The sequence below is a fragment of the Salvelinus alpinus genome, chromosome 14, assembly GCF_045679555.1.
Source record: "Salvelinus alpinus chromosome 14, SLU_Salpinus.1, whole genome shotgun sequence".
Taxonomy (NCBI): Eukaryota; Metazoa; Chordata; class Actinopteri; order Salmoniformes; family Salmonidae; genus Salvelinus; species Salvelinus alpinus.
The window spans coordinates 56324268-56343246 of record NC_092099.1 but is presented as its reverse complement, the minus strand read 5'-3'; the positions used below and the strand labels follow the sequence as shown (position 1 = coordinate 56343246).

At 44.9% G+C, this 18979-nt stretch overlaps 1 protein-coding gene across 1 annotated transcript in view; it reads left to right on the top strand.

Annotated features, from left to right (window-relative positions):
* The window catches only part of map3k13 (mitogen-activated protein kinase kinase kinase 13), a 158715-nt gene that overhangs the window by 48825 nt on the left and 90911 nt on the right, over window positions 1–18979 (top strand). The window contains exons 2-3 of the mRNA XM_071341929.1: window positions 1739–2434; window positions 6843–7026. Coding sequence (XP_071198030.1) covers window positions 1810–2434; window positions 6843–7026 — 809 coding nt within the window. The 5' untranslated portion in view covers window positions 1739–1809. The remainder of the gene's footprint in view (window positions 1–1738; window positions 2435–6842; window positions 7027–18979) is intronic.

The window sequence follows — 18979 nt, the reverse complement described above, 5'->3', positions numbered from 1 at the left end:
AGAGAAGTGACACAATTTCACCTGGTTAATATTGCCTGCTAACATGAATTTCTTTTAACTAAATATGCAGGTTTAAAAATATATATTTCTGTGTATTGATTTTAAGAAAGGCATTGATATTTATGGTTGGCAACGATTGTGCTTTTTTCGCAAATGCGCTTTTGTTAAATCATCCCCCGTTTGGCGAAGTTGGCTGTCTTTGTTAGGAAGAAATGGTCTTCACACAGTTCGCAACGAGCCAGGCGGCCCAAACTGCTGCATATACCCTGACTCTGTTGCACAGAACGCAAGAGAAGTGACACAATTTCCCTAGTTAAAAGAAATTCATGTTAGCAGGCAATATTAACTAAATATGCAGGTTTAAAAATATATACTTGTGTATTGATTTTAAGAAAGGCGTTGATGTTTATGGTTAGGTACACATTGGTGCAACGACAGTGCTTTTTTCGCGAATGTGCTTTTAAATCACCCGTTTGGCGAAGTAGGCTGTGATTCAATGAGAAATGTAATCCGCATTGATTATATGCAACGCAGGACACGCGAGCTAGATAAACTAGTAATATCATCAACCATGTGTAGTTAACTAGTGATTGTTAAGATTGATTGTTTTTTATAAGATGCGTTTAATGCTAGCTAGCACCTTACCTTGGCTCCTTGCTGCACTCGCATAACAGGTAGTCAGCCTGCCACGCAGTCTCCTCGTGGAGTGCAATGTAATCGGCCATAATCGGTGTCCAAAAATGCCAATTACCGATTGTTATGAAAACTTGAAATCGGCCCTAATTAATCGCCCATTCCGATTAATCGGTCGACCTCTAGTCTCTAGAGCCTAGTATGGGGATTATGGAACTGCACATGGGGACAAAGATCGTACTTTTTGGAGAAATGTCCTCTAGTCTGATGAAACAAAAATAGAACTGTTTGGCCATAATGACACATCAGTCAGGAAGTTAAAGCTTGGTCGCAAATGGGTCTTCCAAATGGACAATGACCCCAAGCATACTTCCAAAGTTGTGGCAAAATGGCTTAAGGACAACAAAGTCAAGGTATTGGAGTGGCCATTACAAAGACCTGACCTCAATCCTATAGAATATTTGTGGGCAGAACTGAAAAAGCGTGTGCGAGCAAGGAGGGCTACAAACCTGTCTCAGTTACACCAGCTCTGTCAGGAGGAATGGGCCAAAATTCACCCAACTTATTGTGGGAAGCTTGTGGAAGGCTACCCGAAACGTTTGACCCAAGTAAAACAATTTAAAGGCAATGCTACCAAATACTAATTGAGCGTATGTAAACTTCTGACCCACTGGGATTGAGATGAAACAAATAAAAGCAGAAATAAATAATTCTCTCTACTATTATTCTGACATTTCACATTCTTAAAATAAAGTGGTGATCCTAACTGACCTAAAACAGGTAATTTTTTACTAGGATTAAATGTCAGGAATTGTGAAAAGCTGAGTTTAAATGTATTTGGCTAAGGTGTATGTAAACTTCCGCCTTCAACTGTATTTATACAGTGTTGTAATGATGTACTCTCTCTCTCCCTGTCTTTCTCTCTCTCCCTGTCTTTCTCTCTCTCCCTGTTTTTCTCTGTCTGTCTGTCTGTCTGTCTGTCTGTCTGTCTGTCTGTCTGTCTGTCTGTCTGTCTGTCTGTCTGTCTGTCTGTCTGTCTGTCTGTCTGTCTGTCTGTCTCTCCCACCATCCCCTTCTCTCTCTCTCTATCTCTCTCTCTCTACAGGTGACTCCCTGAATTCAGAGAACCGCTCCTGTCAGGAACGGCCTCTCTCTGTCCGCGTTGCTGGGCGGCCCATGCTCCCGCAGTGCACCATGGGTAGCTCTCCAGAGGTGCTGTCATGGGCGTCGTGCCCCAGCCTGCTTGTTGGCAAGCTGAAGGAGGAGCTAAAGAACACTGTGGTGGGGGACAGCGTTAAGAAAGCTTCCTCTCCCAACACGCCAGCCCCTCCCCTTCCTCTACCCCCCCAGATCATCACAGATCTGGCTCCTCCCACACACCTCCTGGTTCCCCTGATGATGCTCGCCCCACCCCCAGGCCAGAACGAGGAGGCTATGCTGGGCACCAGCCCACCAATCACAGCGCTCAGCGAGGACTCTGGGCGGGAGCAGAGACACTTTGACAACAGCGTGCTCCAATTTCAGGAGCACGAGGAGGCGGAGTCACCGGCGTCATGTGACCAGGAGGGGTGTGGCAGCGGGGGGGAGGGGGAGGGGACAAGGGAGGGGTTGTGTCCCATACACCAACACCACCCTGGGTCTGGAACCCACAACCACCCTCACCCCCATGATGACATCAAACTGCACTTCCACAGAGCACCGGGAGGAGGGGGGTTCTTGGAGGGCCTGTTCGGCTGTCTGAGACCCGTCTGGAACATCATAGGGAAGACCTACAGCACGGAATACAAGCTGCAGCAACAAGGTACACACTGCCTACTACTCATATGCAGATGTCAGGGTGAACTGTGGCTAGAGGTGAAATCCTATCCCTTAGAGTGAACTGTAGGTAGAGGTGAAATCCTATCCCTCAGAGTGAATTGGAGGTAGAGGTGAAATCCTATCCCTCAGGGTGAACTGGAGGTAGAGGTGAAATCCTGTCCCTCAGAGTGAACTGGAGGTAGAGGTGAAATCCTATCCCTCAGAGTGAATTGGAGGTAGAGGTGAAATCCTATCCCTCAGAGTGAATTGGAGGTAGAGGTGAAATCCTATCCCTCAGAGTGAACTGGAGGTAGAGGTTAAATCCTATCCCTCAGAGTGAATTGGAGGTAGAGGTGAAATCCTATCCCTCAGAGTGAACTAGAGGTAGAGGTGAAATCCTAACCCTCAGAGTGAACTGGAGGTAGAGGTGAAATCCTATCCCTCAGAGTGAATTGGAGGTAGAGGTGAAATCGTATCCCTCAGAGTGAACTGGAGGTAGAGGTGAAATCCTATCCCTCAGAGTGAACTGGAGGTAGAGGTGAAATCCTATCCCTCAGAGTGAACTGGAGGTAGAGGTGAAATCCTATCCCTCAGAGTGAACTGGAGGTAGAGGTGAAATCCTATCCCTCAGAGTGAACTGGAGGTAGAGGTGAAATCCTATCCCTCAGAGTGAACTGGAGGTAGAGGTGAAATCCTATCCCTCAGAGTGAACTGGAGGTAGAGGTGAAATCCTATCCCTCAGAGTGAACTGGAGGTAGAGGTGAAATCCTATCCCTCAGAGTGAACTGGAGGTAGAGGTGAAATCCTATCCCTCAGAGTGAACTGGAGGTAGAGGTGAAATCCTATCTCAGAGTGAACTGGAGGTAGAGGTGAAATCCTATCCCTCAGAGTGAATTGGAGGTAGAGGTGAAATCCTATCCCTCAGAGTGAACTGGAGGTAGAGGTGAAATCCTATCCCTCAGAGTGAATTGGAGGTAGAGGTGAAATCCTATCTCTCAGAGTGAACTGGAGGTAGAGGTGAAATCCTATCCCTCAGAGTGAATTGGAGGTAGAGGTGAAATCCTATCCCTCAGAGTGAACTGGAGGTAGAGGTGAAATCCTATCCCTCAGAGTGAATTGGAGGTAGAGGTGAAATCCTATCCCTCAGAGTGAACTGGAGGTAGAGGTGAAATCCTATCCCTCAGAGTGAACTGGAGGTAGAGGTGAAATCCTATCCCTCAGAGTGAACTGTAGGTAGAGGTGAAATCCTATCCCTCAGAGTGAACTGGAGGTAGAGGTGAAACCCTATCCCTCAGAGTGAACTGGAGGTAGAGGTGAAATCCTATCCCTCAGAGTGAACTGTGGCTAGAGGTGAAATCCTATCCCTCAGAGTGAACTGGAGGTAGACGTGAAATCCTATCCCTCAGAGTGAACTGTGGCTAGAGGTGAAATCCTATCCCTCAGAGTGAACTGGAGGTAGAGGTGAAATCCTATCCCTCAGAGTGAACTGGAGGTAGAGGTGAAATCCTATCCCTCAGAGTGAACTGGAGGTAGAGGTGAAATCCTATCCCTCAGAGTGAACTGGAGGTAGAGGTGAAATCCTATCCCTCCGAGTGAACAGGGGCTAGAGGTGAAATCCTATCCCTCAGAGTGAATTGGAGGTAGAGGTGAAATCCTATCCCTCAGAGTGAATTGGAGGTAGAGGTGAAATCCTATCCCTCAGAGTGAACTGGAGGTAGAGGTGAAATCCTATCCCTCAGAGTGAATTGGAGGTAGAGGTGAAATCCTATCCCTCAGAGTGAACTGGAGGTAGAGGTTAAATCCTATCCCTCAGAGTGAATTGGAGGTAGAGGTGAAATCCTATCCCTCAGAGTGAATTGGAGGTAGAGGTGAAATCCTATCCCTCAGAGTGAACTGGAGGTAGAGGTTAAATCCTATCCCTCAGAGTGAATTGGAGGTAGAGGTGAAATCCTATCCCTCAGAGTGAACAGGGGCTAGAGGTGAAATCCTATCCCTCAGAGTGAACTGGAGGTAGAGGTGAAATCCTATCCCTCAGAGTGAACTGGAGGTAGAGGTGAAATCCTATCCCTCAGAGTGAACTGGAGGTAGAGGTGAAATCCTATCCCTCAGAGTGAACTGGAGGTAGAGGTGAAATCCTATCTCTCAGAGTGAACTGGAGGTAGAGGTGAAATCCTATCCCTCAGAGTGAATTGGAGGTAGAGGTGAAATCCTATCCCTCAGAGTGAACTGGAGGTAGAGGTGAAATCCTATCCCTCAGAGTGAATTGGAGGTAGAGGTGAAATCCTATCTCTCAGAGTGAACTGGAGGTAGAGGTGAAATCCTATCCCTCAGAGTGAATTGGAGGTAGAGGTGAAATCCTATCCCTCAGAGTGAACTGGAGGTAGAGGTGAAATCCTATCCCTCAGAGTGAACTGGAGGTAGAGGTGAAATCCTATCCCTCAGAGTGAATTGGAGGTAGAGGTGAAATCCTATCCCTCAGAGTGAACTGGAGGTAGAGGTGAAATCCTATCCCTCAGAGTGAACTGGAGGTAGAGGTGAAATCCTATCCCTCAGAGTGAATTGGAGGTAGAGGTGAAATCCTATCCCTCAGAGTGAACTGCAGGTAGAGGTGAAATCCTATCCCTCAGAGTGAACTGGAGGTAGAGGTGAAATCCTATCCCTCAGAGTGAACTGGAGGTAGAGGTGAAATCCTATCCCTCAGAGTGAACTGTGGCTGGCTATCTGTCTGTCTGTCTGTCTGTCTGTCTGTCTGTCTGTCCTCTCTAGACATGTGGGAGGTCCCATTAGTAACATGTCTGTCTGTCTGTCCTCTCTAGACATGTGGGAGGTCCCATTAGTAACATGTCTGTCTGTCTGTCCTCTCTAGACATGTGGGAGGTCCCATTAGTAACATGTCTGTCTGTCTGTCCTCTCTAGACATGTGGGAGGTCCCATTAGTAACATGTCTGTCTGTCTGTCCTCTCTAGACATGTGGGAGGTCCCATTAGTAACATGTCTGTCTGTCTATCCTCTCTAGACATGTGGGAGGTCCCATTAGTAACATGTCTGTCTGTCTGTCCTCTCTAGACATGTGGGAGGTCCCATTAGTAACAAGTCTGTCTGTCTGTCCTCTCTAGACATGTGGGAGGTCCCATTAGTAACATGTCTGTCTGTCTGTCCTCTCTAGACATGTGGGAGGTCCCATTAGTAACATGTCTGTCTGTCTGTCGTCTCTAGACATGTGGGAGGTCCCATTAGTAACATGTCTGTCTGTCTGTCCTCTCTAGACATGTGGGAGGTCCCATTAGTAACATGTCTGTCTGTCTATCCTCTCTAGACATATGGGAGGTCCCATTAGTAACATGTCTGTCTGTCTATCCTCTCTAGACATGTGGAAGGTCCCATTAGTAACATGTCTGTCTGTCTGTCCTGTCTAGACATGTGGGAGGTCCCATTAGTAACATGTCTGTCTGTCTGTCCTCTCTAGACATGTGGGAGGTCCCATTAGTAACATGTCTGTCTGTCTGTCCTCTCTAGACATGTGGAAGGTCCCATTAGTAACATGTCTGTCTGTCTGTCCTCTCTAGACATGTGGGAGGTCCCATTAGTAACATGTCTGTCCTCTCTAGACATGTGGGAGGTCCCATTAGTAACATGTCTGTCTGTCTGTCCTCTCTAAACATGTGGGAGGTCCCATTAGTAACATGTCTGTCTGTCTATCCTCTCTAGACATGTGGGAGGTCCCATTAGTAACATGTCTGTCTGTCTGTTCTCTCTAGACATGTGGGAGGTCCCATTAGTAACATGTCTGTCTGTCTGTCCTCTCTAGACATGTGGGAGGTCCCATTAGTAACATGTCTGTCTGTCTATCCTCTCTAGACATGTGGGAGGTCCCATTAGTAACATGTCTGTCTGTCTGTTCTCTCTAGACATGTGGGAGGTCCCATTAGTAACATGTCTGTCTGTCTGTCCTCTCTAGACATGTGGGAGGTCCCATTAGTAACATGTCTCTCTGTCTGTCCTCTCTAGACATGTGGGAGGTCCCATTAGTAACATGTCTGTCTGTCTGTCCTCTCTAGACATGTGGGAGGTCCCATTAGTAACATGTCTGTCTGTCTGTCCTCTCTAGACATGTGGGAGGTCCCATTAGTAACATGTCTGTCTGTCTGTCCTCTCTAGACATGTGGGAGGTCCCATTAGTAACATGTCTGTCTGTCTGTCCTCTCTAGACATGTGGGAGGTCCCATTAGTAACATGTCTGTCTGTCTGTCTGTCCTCTCTAGACATGTGGGAGGTCCCATTAGTAACATGTCTGTCTGTCTGTCCTCTCTAGACATGTGGGAGGTCCCATTAGTAACATGTCTGTCTGTCTGTCCTCTCTAGACATGTGGGACGTCCCATTAGTAACATGTCTGTCTGTTTGTCCTCTCTAGACATGTGGGAGGTCCCGTTTGAGGAGATCTCGGAGCTGCAGTGGCTGGGCAGCGGGGCTCAGGGGGCTGTCTTCCTGGGGAAGCTCCATGGCAACGAGGTGGCCATCAAGAAGGTCCGTGAGCAGAAAGAGACAGACATCAAACACCTGAGGAAGCTCAAACACCCCAACATCATCAGCTTCAAGTAGGTTCACAACCCCTAACACTAACCCAACATCATCAGCTTCAAGTAGGTTCACTACCCCTAATACTAACCCAACATCATCAGCTTCAAGTAGGTTCACAACCCCTAATACTAACCCAACATCATCAGCTTCAAGTAGGTTCACAACCCCTAATACTAACCCAACATCATCAGCTTCAAGTAGGTTCACTACCCCTAATACTAACCCAACATCATCAGCTTCAAGTAGGTTCACAACCCCTAATACTAACCCAACATCATCAGCTTCAAGTAGGTTCACAACCCCTAATACTAACCCAACATCATCAGCTTCAAGTAGGTTCACTACCCCTAATACTAACCCAACATCATCAGCTTCAAGTAGGTTCACAACCCCTAATACTAACCCAACATCATCAGCTTCAAGTAGGTTCACAACCCCTAATACTAACCCAACATCATCAGCTTCAAGTAGGTTCACAACCCCTAATACTAACCCAACATCATCAGCTTCAAGTAGGTTCACAACCCCTAATACTAACCCAACATCATCAGCTTCAAGTAGGTTCACTACCCCTAATACTAACCCAACATCATCAGCTTCAAGTAGGTTCACTACCCCTAATACTAACCCAACATCATCAGCTTCAAGTAGGTTCACAACCCCTAATACTAACCCAACATCATCAGCTTCAAGTAGGTTCACAACCCCTAATACTAACCCAACATCATCAGCTTCAAGTAGGTTCACTACCCCTAATACTAACCCAACATCATCAGCTTCAAGTAGGTTCACAACCCCTAATACTAACCCAACATCATCAGCTTCAAGTAGGTTCACATCCCCTAATACTAACCCAACATCATCAGCTTCAAGTAGGTTCACTACCCCTAATACTAACCCAACATCATCAGCTTGAAGTAGGTTCACAACCCCTAATACTAACCCAACATCATCAGCTTCAAGTAGGTTCACAACCCCTAATACTAACCCAACATCATCAGCTTCAAGTAGGTTCACTACCCCTAACACTAACCCAACATCATCAGCTTCAAGTAGGTTCACTACCCCTAACACTAACCCAACATCATCAGCTTCAAGTAGGTTCACAACCCCTAACACTAACCCAACATCATCAGCTTCAAGTAGGTTCATAACCCCTAACACTAACCCAACATCATCAGCTTCAAGTAGTTTCACAACCCCTAACACTAACCCAACATCATCAGCTTCAAGTAGATTCACAACCCCTAATACTAACCCAACATCATCAGCTTCAAGTAGGTTCACAACCCCTAACACTAACCCAACATCATCAGCATCAAGTAGGTTCACAACCCCTAATACTAACCCAACATCATCAGCTTCAAGTAGGGTCACAACCCCTAACACTAACCCAACATCATCAGCTTCAAGTAGGTTCACAACCCCTAATACTAACCCAACATCATCAGCTTCAAGTAGGTTCATAACCCCTAACACTAACCCAACATCATCAGCTTCAAGTAGGTTCACAACCCCTAACACTAACCCAACATCATCAGCTTCAAGTAGGTTCACAACCCCTAATACTAACCCAACATCATCAGCTTCAAGTAGGTTCACAACCCCTAACACTAACCCAACATCATCAGCTTCAAGTAGGTTTCACAACCCCTAATACTAACCCAACATCATCAGCTTCAAGTAGGTTCACAACCCCTAATACTAACCCAACATCATCAGCTTCAAGTAGGTTCACAACCCCTAATACTAACCCAACATCATCAGCGTCAAGTAGGTTCACAACCCCTAATACTAACCCAATATCATCAGCTTCAAGTAGGTTCACAACCCCTAATACTAACCCAACATCATCAGCTTCAAGTAGGTTCACAACCCCTAATACTAACCCAACATCATCAGCTTCAAGTAGGTTCACAACCCCTAATACTAACCCAACATCATCAGCTTCAAGTAGGTTCACAACCCCTAACACTAACCCAACATCATCAGCTTCAAGTAGGTTCACTACCCCTAATACTAACCCAACATCATCGGCTTCAAGTAGGTTCACAACCCCTAATACGAACCCAACATCATCAGCTTCAAGTAGGTTCACAACCCCTAATACGAACCCAACATCATCAGCTTCAAGTAGGTTCACAACCCCTAATACTAACCCAACATCATCAGCTTCAAGTAGGTTCACAACCCCTAATACTAACCCAACATCATCGGCTTCAAGTAGGTTCACAACCCCTAATACTAACCCAACATCATCAGCTTCAAGTAGGTTCACTACCCCTAATACTAACCCAACATCATCAGCTTCAAGTAGGTTCACAACCCCTAATACTAACCCAACATCATCAGCTTCAAGTAGGTTCACAACCCCTAATACTAACCCAACATCATCAGCTTCAAGTAGGTTCACTACCCCTAATACTAACCCAACATCATCAGCTTCAAGTAGGTTCACAACCCCTAATACTAACCCAACATCATCAGCTTCAAGTAGGTTCACAACCCCTAATACTAACCCAACATCATCAGCTTCAAGTAGGTTCACTACCCCTAATACTAACCCAACATCATCAGCTTCAAGTAGGTTCACAACCCCTAATACTAACCCAACATCATCAGCTTCAAGTAGGTTCACAACCCCTAATACTAACCCAACATCATCAGCTTCAAGTAGGTTCACTACCCCTAACACTAACCCAACATCATCAGCTTCAAGTAGGTTCACAACCCCTAACACTAACCCAACATCATCAGCTTCAAGTAGGTTCACAACCCCTAACACTAACCCAACATCATCAGCTTCAAGTAGTTTCACAACCCCTAACACTAACCCAACATCATCAGCTTCAAGTAGGTTCACAACCCCTAATACTAACCCAACATCATCAGCTTCAAGTAGGTTCACAACCCCTAACACTAACCCAACATCATCAGCATCAAGTAGGTTCACAACCCCTAATACTAACCCAACATCATCGGCTTCAAGTAGGTTCACTACCCCTAATACTAACCCAACATCATCAGCTTCAAGTAGGTTCACAACCCCTAATACTAACCCAACATCATCAGCTTCAAGTAGGTTCACAACCCCTAATACTAACCCAACATAATCGGCTTCAAGTAGGTTCACTACCCCTAACACTGACCCAACATCATCAGCTTTAAGTAGGTCCACAACCCCTAACACTGACCCAACATCATCAGCTTGAAGTAGGTCCACAACCCCTAGTACTAACCCAACATCATCAGCTTTAAGTAGGTCCACAACCCCTAATACTGACCCAACATCATCGCCTTCAAGTAGGTCCACAACCCCTAACACTGACCCAACATCATCAGCTTGAAGTAGGTCCACAACCCCTAACACTGACCCAACATCATCAGCTTGAAGTAGGTTCATTACCCCTAACACTGACCCAACATCATCAGCTTGAAGTAGGTCCACAACCCCTAACACTGACCCAACATCATCAGTTTGAAGTAGGTCCACAACCCCTAACACTAACCCAACATCATCAGCTTCAAGTAGGTTCACTACCCCTAACACTAACCCAACATCATCAGCTTCAAGTAGGTTCACAACCCCTAACACTAACCCAACATCATCAGCTTCAAGTAGGTTCACAACCCCTAACACTAACCCAACATCATCAGCTTCAAGTAGGTTCACAACCCCTAACACTAACCCAACATCATCAGCTTCAAGTAGTTTCACAACCCCTAACACTAACCCAACATCATCAGCTTCAAGTAGGTTCACAACCCCTAATACTAACCCAACATCATCAGCTTCAAGTAGGTTCACAACCCCTAACACTAACCCAACATCATCAGCTTCAAGTAGGTTCACAACCCCTAATACTAACCCAACATCATCAGCTTCAAGTAGGTTCACAACCCCTAACACTAACCCAACATCATCAGCTTCAAGTAGGTTCACTACCCCTAATACTAACCCAACATCATCAGCTTCAAGTAGGTTCACTACCCCTAACACTAACCCAACATCATCAGCTTCAAGTAGGTTCACAACCCCTAATACTAACCCAACATCATCAGCTTCAAGTAGGTTCACAACCCCTAATACTAACCCAACATCATCAGCTTCAAGTAGGTTCACAACCCCTAATACTAACCCAACATCATCAGCGTCAAGTAGGTTCACAACCCCTAATACTAACCCAATATCATCAGCTTCAAGTAGGTTCACAACCCCTAATACTAACCCAACATCATCGGCTTCAAGTAGGTTCACAACCCATAATACTAACTAAACATCATCAGCTTCAAGTAGGTTCAAAACCCCTAATACTAACCCAACATCATCAGCTTCAAGTAGGTTCACAACCCCTAATACTAACCCAACATCATCAGCTTCAAGTAGGTTCACAACCCCTAATACTAACCCAACATCATCAGCTTCAAGTAGGTTCACAACCCCTAATACTAACCCAACATCATCAGCTTCAAGTAGGTTCACAACCCCTAATACTAACCCAACATCATCAGCTTCAAGTAGGTTCACAACCCCTAATACTAACCCAACATCATCAGCTTCAAGTAGGTTCACAACCCCTAACACTAACCCAACATCATCAGCTTCAAGTAGGTTCACTACCCCTAATACTAACCCAACATCATCGGCTTCAAGTAGGTTCACAACCCCTAATACGAACCCAACATCATCAGCTTCAAGTAGGTTCACAACCCCTAATACTAACCCAACATCATCAGCTTCAAGTAGGTTCACAACCCCTAACACTAACCCAACATCATCAGCTTCAAGTAGGTTCACTACCCCTAATACTAACCCAACATCATCGGCTTCAAGTAGGTTCACTACCCCTAATACGAACCCAACATCATCAGCTTCAAGTAGGTTCACAACCCCTAATACGAACCCAACATCATCAGCTTCAAGTAGGTTCACAACCCCTAATACTAACCCAACATCATCAGCTTCAAGTAGGTTCACAACCCCTAATACTAACCCAACATCATCGGCTTCAAGTAGGTTCACAACCCCTAATACTAACCCAACATCATCAGCTTCAAGTAGGTTCACTACCCCAAATACTAACCCAACATCATCGGCTTCAAGTAGGTTCACTACCCCTAATACTAACCCAACATCATCGGCTTCAAGTAGGTTCATAACCCCTAAAACTAACCCAACATCATCGGCTTCAAGTAGGTTCACTACCCCTAATACTAACCCAACATCATCAGCTTCAAGTAGGTTCACTACCCCTAATACTAACCCAACATCATCAGCTTCAAGTAGGTTCACTACCCCAAATACTAACCCAACATCATCGGCTTCAAGTAGGTTCACAACCCCTAATACTAACCCAACATCATCGGCTTCAAGTAGGTTCATAACCCCTAAAACTAACCCAACATCATCGGCTTCAAGTAGGTTCACTACCCCTAATACTAACCCAACATCATCAGCTTCAAGTAGGTTCACTACCCCTAACACTGACCCAACATCATCAGCTTTAAGTAGGTCCACAACCCCTAACACTGACCCAACATCATCAGCTTGAAGTAGGTCCACAACCCCTAGTACTAACCCAACATCATCAGCTTTAAGTAGGTCCACAACCCCTAATACTGACCCAACATCATCGCCTTCAAGTAGGTTCACAACCCCTAACACTGACCCAACATCATCAGCTTGAAGGAGGTCCACAACCCCTAACACTGACCCAACATCATCAGCTTGAAGTAGGTTCACTACCCCTAACACTGACCCAACATCATCAGCTTGAAGTAGGTCCACAACCCCTTAATACTGACCCAACATCATCAGCTTTAAGTAGGTCCACAACCCCTAAAACTGACCCAACATCATCAGCTTGAAGTAGGTCCACAACCCCTAACACTGACCCAACATCATCAGCTTGAAGTAGGTCCACTACCCCTAACACTAACCCAACATCATCAGCTTGAAGTAGGTCCACTACCCCTAATACTGACCCAACATCATCAGCTTGAAGTAGGTCCACTAACCCTGAATGACCCAACATCATCAGCTTGAAGTAGGTCCACAACCCCTAACACTGACCCAACATCATCAGCTTGAAGTAGGTTCACAACCCCTAATACTGACCCAACATCATCAGCTTCAAGTAGGTTCACTACCCCTAATACTAACCCAACATCATCGGCTTCAAGTAGGTTCACTACCCCTAATACTAACCCAACATCATCAGCTTCAAGTAGGTTCACAACCCCTAATACTAACCCAACATCATCAGCTTCAAGTAGGTTCACAACCCCTAATACTAACCCAACATCATCAGCTTCAAGTAGGTTCACTACCCCTAATACTAACCCAACATCATCAGCTTCAAGTAGGTTCACAACCCCTAATACTAACCCAACATCATCAGCTTCAAGTAGGTTCACAACCCCTAATACTAACCCAACATCATCAGCTTCAAGTAGGTTCACAACCCCTAATACTAACCCAACATCATCAGCTTCAAGTAGGTTCACTACCCCTAATACTAACCCAACATCATCAGCTTCAAGTAGGTTCACAACCCCTAATACTAACCCAACATCATCAGCTTCAAGTAGGTTCACAACCCCTAATACTAACCCAACATCATCAGCTTCAAGTAGGTTCACTACCCCTAATACTAACCCAACATCATCAGCTTCAAGTAGGTTCACAACCCCTAATACTAACCCAACATCATCAGCTTCAAGTAGGTTCACAACCCCTAATACTAACCCAACATCATCAGCTTCAAGTAGGTTCACAACCCCTAATACTAACCCAACATCATCAGCTTCAAGTAGGTTCACAACCCCTAATACTAACCCAACATCATCAGCTTCAAGTAGGTTCACTACCCCTAATACTAACCCAACATCATCAGCTTCAAGTAGGTTCACAACCCCTAATACTAACCCAACATCATCAGCTTCAAGTAGGTTCACAACCCCTAATACTAACCCAACATCATCAGCTTCAAGTAGGTTCACTACCCCTAATACTAACCCAACATCATCAGCTTCAAGTAGGTTCACAACCCCTAATACTAACCCAACATCATCAGCTTCAAGTAGGTTCACAACCCCTAATACTAACCCAACATCATCAGCTTCAAGTAGGTTCACAACCCCTAATACTAACCCAACATCATCAGCTTCAAGTAGGTTCACAACCCCTAATACTAACCCAACATCATCAGCTTCAAGTAGGATCACTATCCCTAATACTAACCCAACATCATCAGCTTCAAGTAGGTTCACAACCCCTAATACTAACCCAACATCATCAGCTTCAAGTAGGTTCACAACCCCTAATACTAACCCAACATCATCAGCTTCAAGTAGGTTCACTACCCCTAATACTAACCCAACATCATCAGCTTCAAGTAGGTTCACAACCCCTAATACTAACCCAACATCATCAGCTTCAAGTAGGTTCACAACCCCTAATACTAACCCAACATCATCAGCTTCAAGTAGGTTCACTACCCCTAATACTAACCCAACATCATCAGCTTGAAGTAGGTTCACAACCCCTAATACTAACCCAACATCATCAGCTTCAAGTAGGTTCACAACCCCTAATACTAACCCAACATCATCAGCTTCAAGTAGGTTCACTACCCCTAACACTAACCCAACATCATCAGCTTCAAGTAGGTTCACTACCCCTAAAACTAACCCAACATCATCAGCTTCAAGTAGGTTCACAACCCCTAACACTAACCCAACATCATCAGCTTCAAGTAGGTTCACAACCCCTAACACTAACCCAACATCATCAGCTTCAAGTAGTTTCACAACCCCTAACACTAACCCAACATCATCAGCTTCAAGTAGGTTCACAACCCCTAATACTAACCCAACATCATCAGCTTCAAGTAGGTTCACAACCCCTAATACTAACCCAACATCATCAGCTTCAAGTAGGTTCACTACCCCTAATACTAACCCAACATCATCAGCTTGAAGTAGGTTCACAACCCCTAATACTAACCCAACATCATCAGCTTCAAGTAGGTTCACAACCCCTAATACTAACCCAACATCATCAGCTTCAAGTAGGTTCACTACCCCTAACACTAACCCAACATCATCAGCTTCAAGTAGGTTCACTACCCCTAAAACTAACCCAACATCATCAGCTTCAAGTAGGTTCACAACCCCTAACACTAACCCAACATCATCAGCTTCAAGTAGGTTCACAACCCCTAACACTAACCCAACATCATCAGCTTCAAGTAGTTTCACAACCCCTAACACTAACCCAACATCATCAGCTTCAAGTAGTTTCACAACCCCTAACACTAACCCAACATCATCAGCTTCAAGTAGGTTCACAACCCCTAATACTAACCCAACATCATCAGCTTCAAGTAGGGTCACAACCCCTAACACTAACCCAACATCATCAGCTTCAAGTAGGTTCACAACCCCTAATACTAACCCAACATCATCAGCTTCAAGTAGGTTCACTACCCCTAACACTAACCCAACATCATCAGCTTCAAGTAGGTTCACAACCCCTAATACTAACCCAACATCATCAGCTTCAAGTAGGTTCACAACCCCTAATACTAACCCAACATCATCAGCTTCAAGTAGGTTCACAACCCCTAACACTAACCCAACATCATCAGCTTCAAGTAGGTTCACAACCCCTAATACTAACCCAACATCATCAGCTTCAAGTAGGTTCACAACCCCTAATACTAACCCAACATCATCAGCTTCAAGTAGGTTCACAACCCCTAATACTAACCCAACATCATCAGCGTCAAGTAGGTTCACAACCCCTAATACTAACCCAATATCATCAGCTTCAAGTAGGTTCACAACCCCTAATACTAACCCAACATCATCAGCTTCAAGTAGGTTCACAACCCCTAATACTAACCCAACATCATCAGCTTCAAGTAGGTTCACAACCCCTAATACTAACCCAACATCATCAGCTTCAAGTAGGTTCACAACCCCTAACACTAACCCAACATCATCAGCTTCAAGTAGGTTCACTACCCCTAATACTAACCCAACATCATCGGCTTCAAGTAGGTTCACAACCCCTAATACGAACCCAACATCATCAGCTTCAAGTAGGTTCACAACCCCTAATACGAACCCAACATCATCAGCTTCAAGTAGGTTCACAACCCCTAATACTAACCCAACATCATCAGCTTCAAGTAGGTTCACAACCCCTAATACTAACCCAACATCATCGGCTTCAAGTAGGTTCACAACCCCTAATACTAACCCAACATCATCAGCTTCAAGTAGGTTCACTACCCCTAATACTAACCCAACATCATCAGCTTCAAGTAGGTTCACAACCCCTAATACTAACCCAACATCATCAGCTTCAAGTAGGTTCACAACCCCTAATACTAACCCAACATCATCAGCTTCAAGTAGGTTCACTACCCCTAATACTAACCCAACATCATCAGCTTCAAGTAGGTTCACAACCCCTAATACTAACCCAACATCATCAGCTTCAAGTAGGTTCACAACCCCTAATACTAACCCAACATCATCAGCTTCAAGTAGGTTCACTACCCCTAATACTAACCCAACATCATCAGCTTCAAGTAGGTTCACAACCCCTAATACTAACCCAACATCATCAGCTTCAAGTAGGTTCACAACCCCTAATACTAACCCAACATCATCAGCTTCAAGTAGGTTCACTACCCCTAACACTAACCCAACATCATCAGCTTCAAGTAGGTTCACTACCCCTAACACTAACCCAACATCATCAGCTTCAAGTAGGTTCACAACCCCTAACACTAACCCAACATCATCAGCTTCAAGTAGGTTCACAACCCCTAACACTAACCCAACATCATCAGCTTCAAGTAGTTTCACAACCCCTAACACTAACCCAACATCATCAGCTTCAAGTAGGTTCACAACCCCTAATACTAACCCAACATCATCAGCTTCAAGTAGGTTCACAACCCCTAACACTAACCCAACATCATCAGCATCAAGTAGGTTCACAACCCCTAATACTAACCCAACATCATCGGCTTCAAGTAGGTTCACTACCCCTAATACTAACCCAACATCATCAGCTTCAAGTAGGTTCACAACCCCTAATACTAACCCAACATCATCAGCTTCAAGTAGGTTCACAACCCCTAATACTAACCCAACATAATCGGCTTCAAGTAGGTTCACTACCCCTAACACTGACCCAACATCATCAGCTTTAAGTAGGTCCACAACCCCTAACACTGACCCAACATCATCAGCTTGAAGTAGGTCCCCAACCCCTAGTACTAACCCAACATCATCAGCTTTAAGTAGGTCCACAACCCCTAATACTGACCCAACATCATCGCCTTCAAGTAGGTCCACAACCCCTAACACTGACCCAACATCATCAGCTTGAAGTAGGTCCACAACCCCTAACACTGACCCAACATCATCAGCTTGAAGTAGGTTCATTACCCCTAACACTGACCCAACATCATCAGCTTGAAGTAGGTCCACAACCCCTAACACTGACCCAACATCATCAGTTTGAAGTAGGTCCACAACCCCTAACACTAACCCAACATCATCAGCTTCAAGTAGGTTCACTACCCCTAACACTAACCCAACATCATCAGCTTCAAGTAGGTTCACAACCCCTAACACTAACCCAACATCATCAGCTTCAAGTAGGTTCACAACCCCTAACACTAACCCAACATCATCAGCTTCAAGTAGGTTCACAACCCCTAACACTAACCCAACATCATCAGCTTCAAGTAGTTTCACAACCCCTAACACTAACCCAACATCATCAGCTTCAAGTAGGTTCACAACCCCTAATACTAACCCAACATCATCAGCTTCAAGTAGGTTCACAACCCCTAACACTAACCCAACATCATCAGCTTCAAGTAGGTTCACAACCCCTAATACTAACCCAACATCATCAGCTTCAAGTAGGTTCACAACCCCTAACACTAACCCAACATCATCAGCTTCAAGTAGGTTCACAACCCCTAATACTAACCCAACATCATCAGCTTCAAGTAGGTTCACTACCCCTAACACTAACCCAACATCATCAGCTTCAAGTAGGTCACAACCCCTAATACTAACCCAACATCATCAGCTTCAAGTAGGTTCACAACCCCTAATACTAACCCAACATCATCAGCTTCAAGTAGGTTCACAACCCCTAATACTAACCCAACATCATCAGCGTCAAGTAGGTTCACAACCCCTAATACTAACCCAATATCATCAGCTTCAAGTAGGTTCACAACCCCTAATACTAACCCAACATCATCGGCTTCAAGTAGGTTCACAACCCATAATACTAACTAAACATCATCAGCTTCAAGTAGGTTCAAAACCCCTAATACTAACCCAACATCATCAGCTTCAAGTAGGTTCACAACCCCTAATACTAACCCAACATCATCAGCTTCAAGTAGGTTCACAACCCCTAATACTAACCCAACATCATCAGCTTCAAGTAGGTTCACAACCCCTAATACTAACCCAACATCATCAGCTTCAAGTAGGTTCACAACCCCTAATACTAACCCAACATCATCAGCTTCAAGTAGGTTCACAACCCCTAATACTAACCCAACATCATCAGCTTCAAGTAGGTTCACAACCCCTAACACTAACCCAACATCATCAGCTTCAAGTAGGTTCACTACCCCTAATACTAACCCAACATCATCGGCTTCAAGTAGGTTCACAACCCCTAATACGAACCCAACATCATCAGCTTCAAGTAGGTTCACAACCCCTAATACTAACCCAACATCATCAGCTTCAAGTAGGTTCACAACCCCTAACACTAACCCAACATCATCAGCTTCAAGTAGGTTCACTACCCCTAATACTAACCCAACATCATCGGCTTCAAGTAGGTTCACAACCCCTAATACGAACCCAACATCATCAGCTTCAAGTAGGTTCAGAACCCCTAATACGAACCCA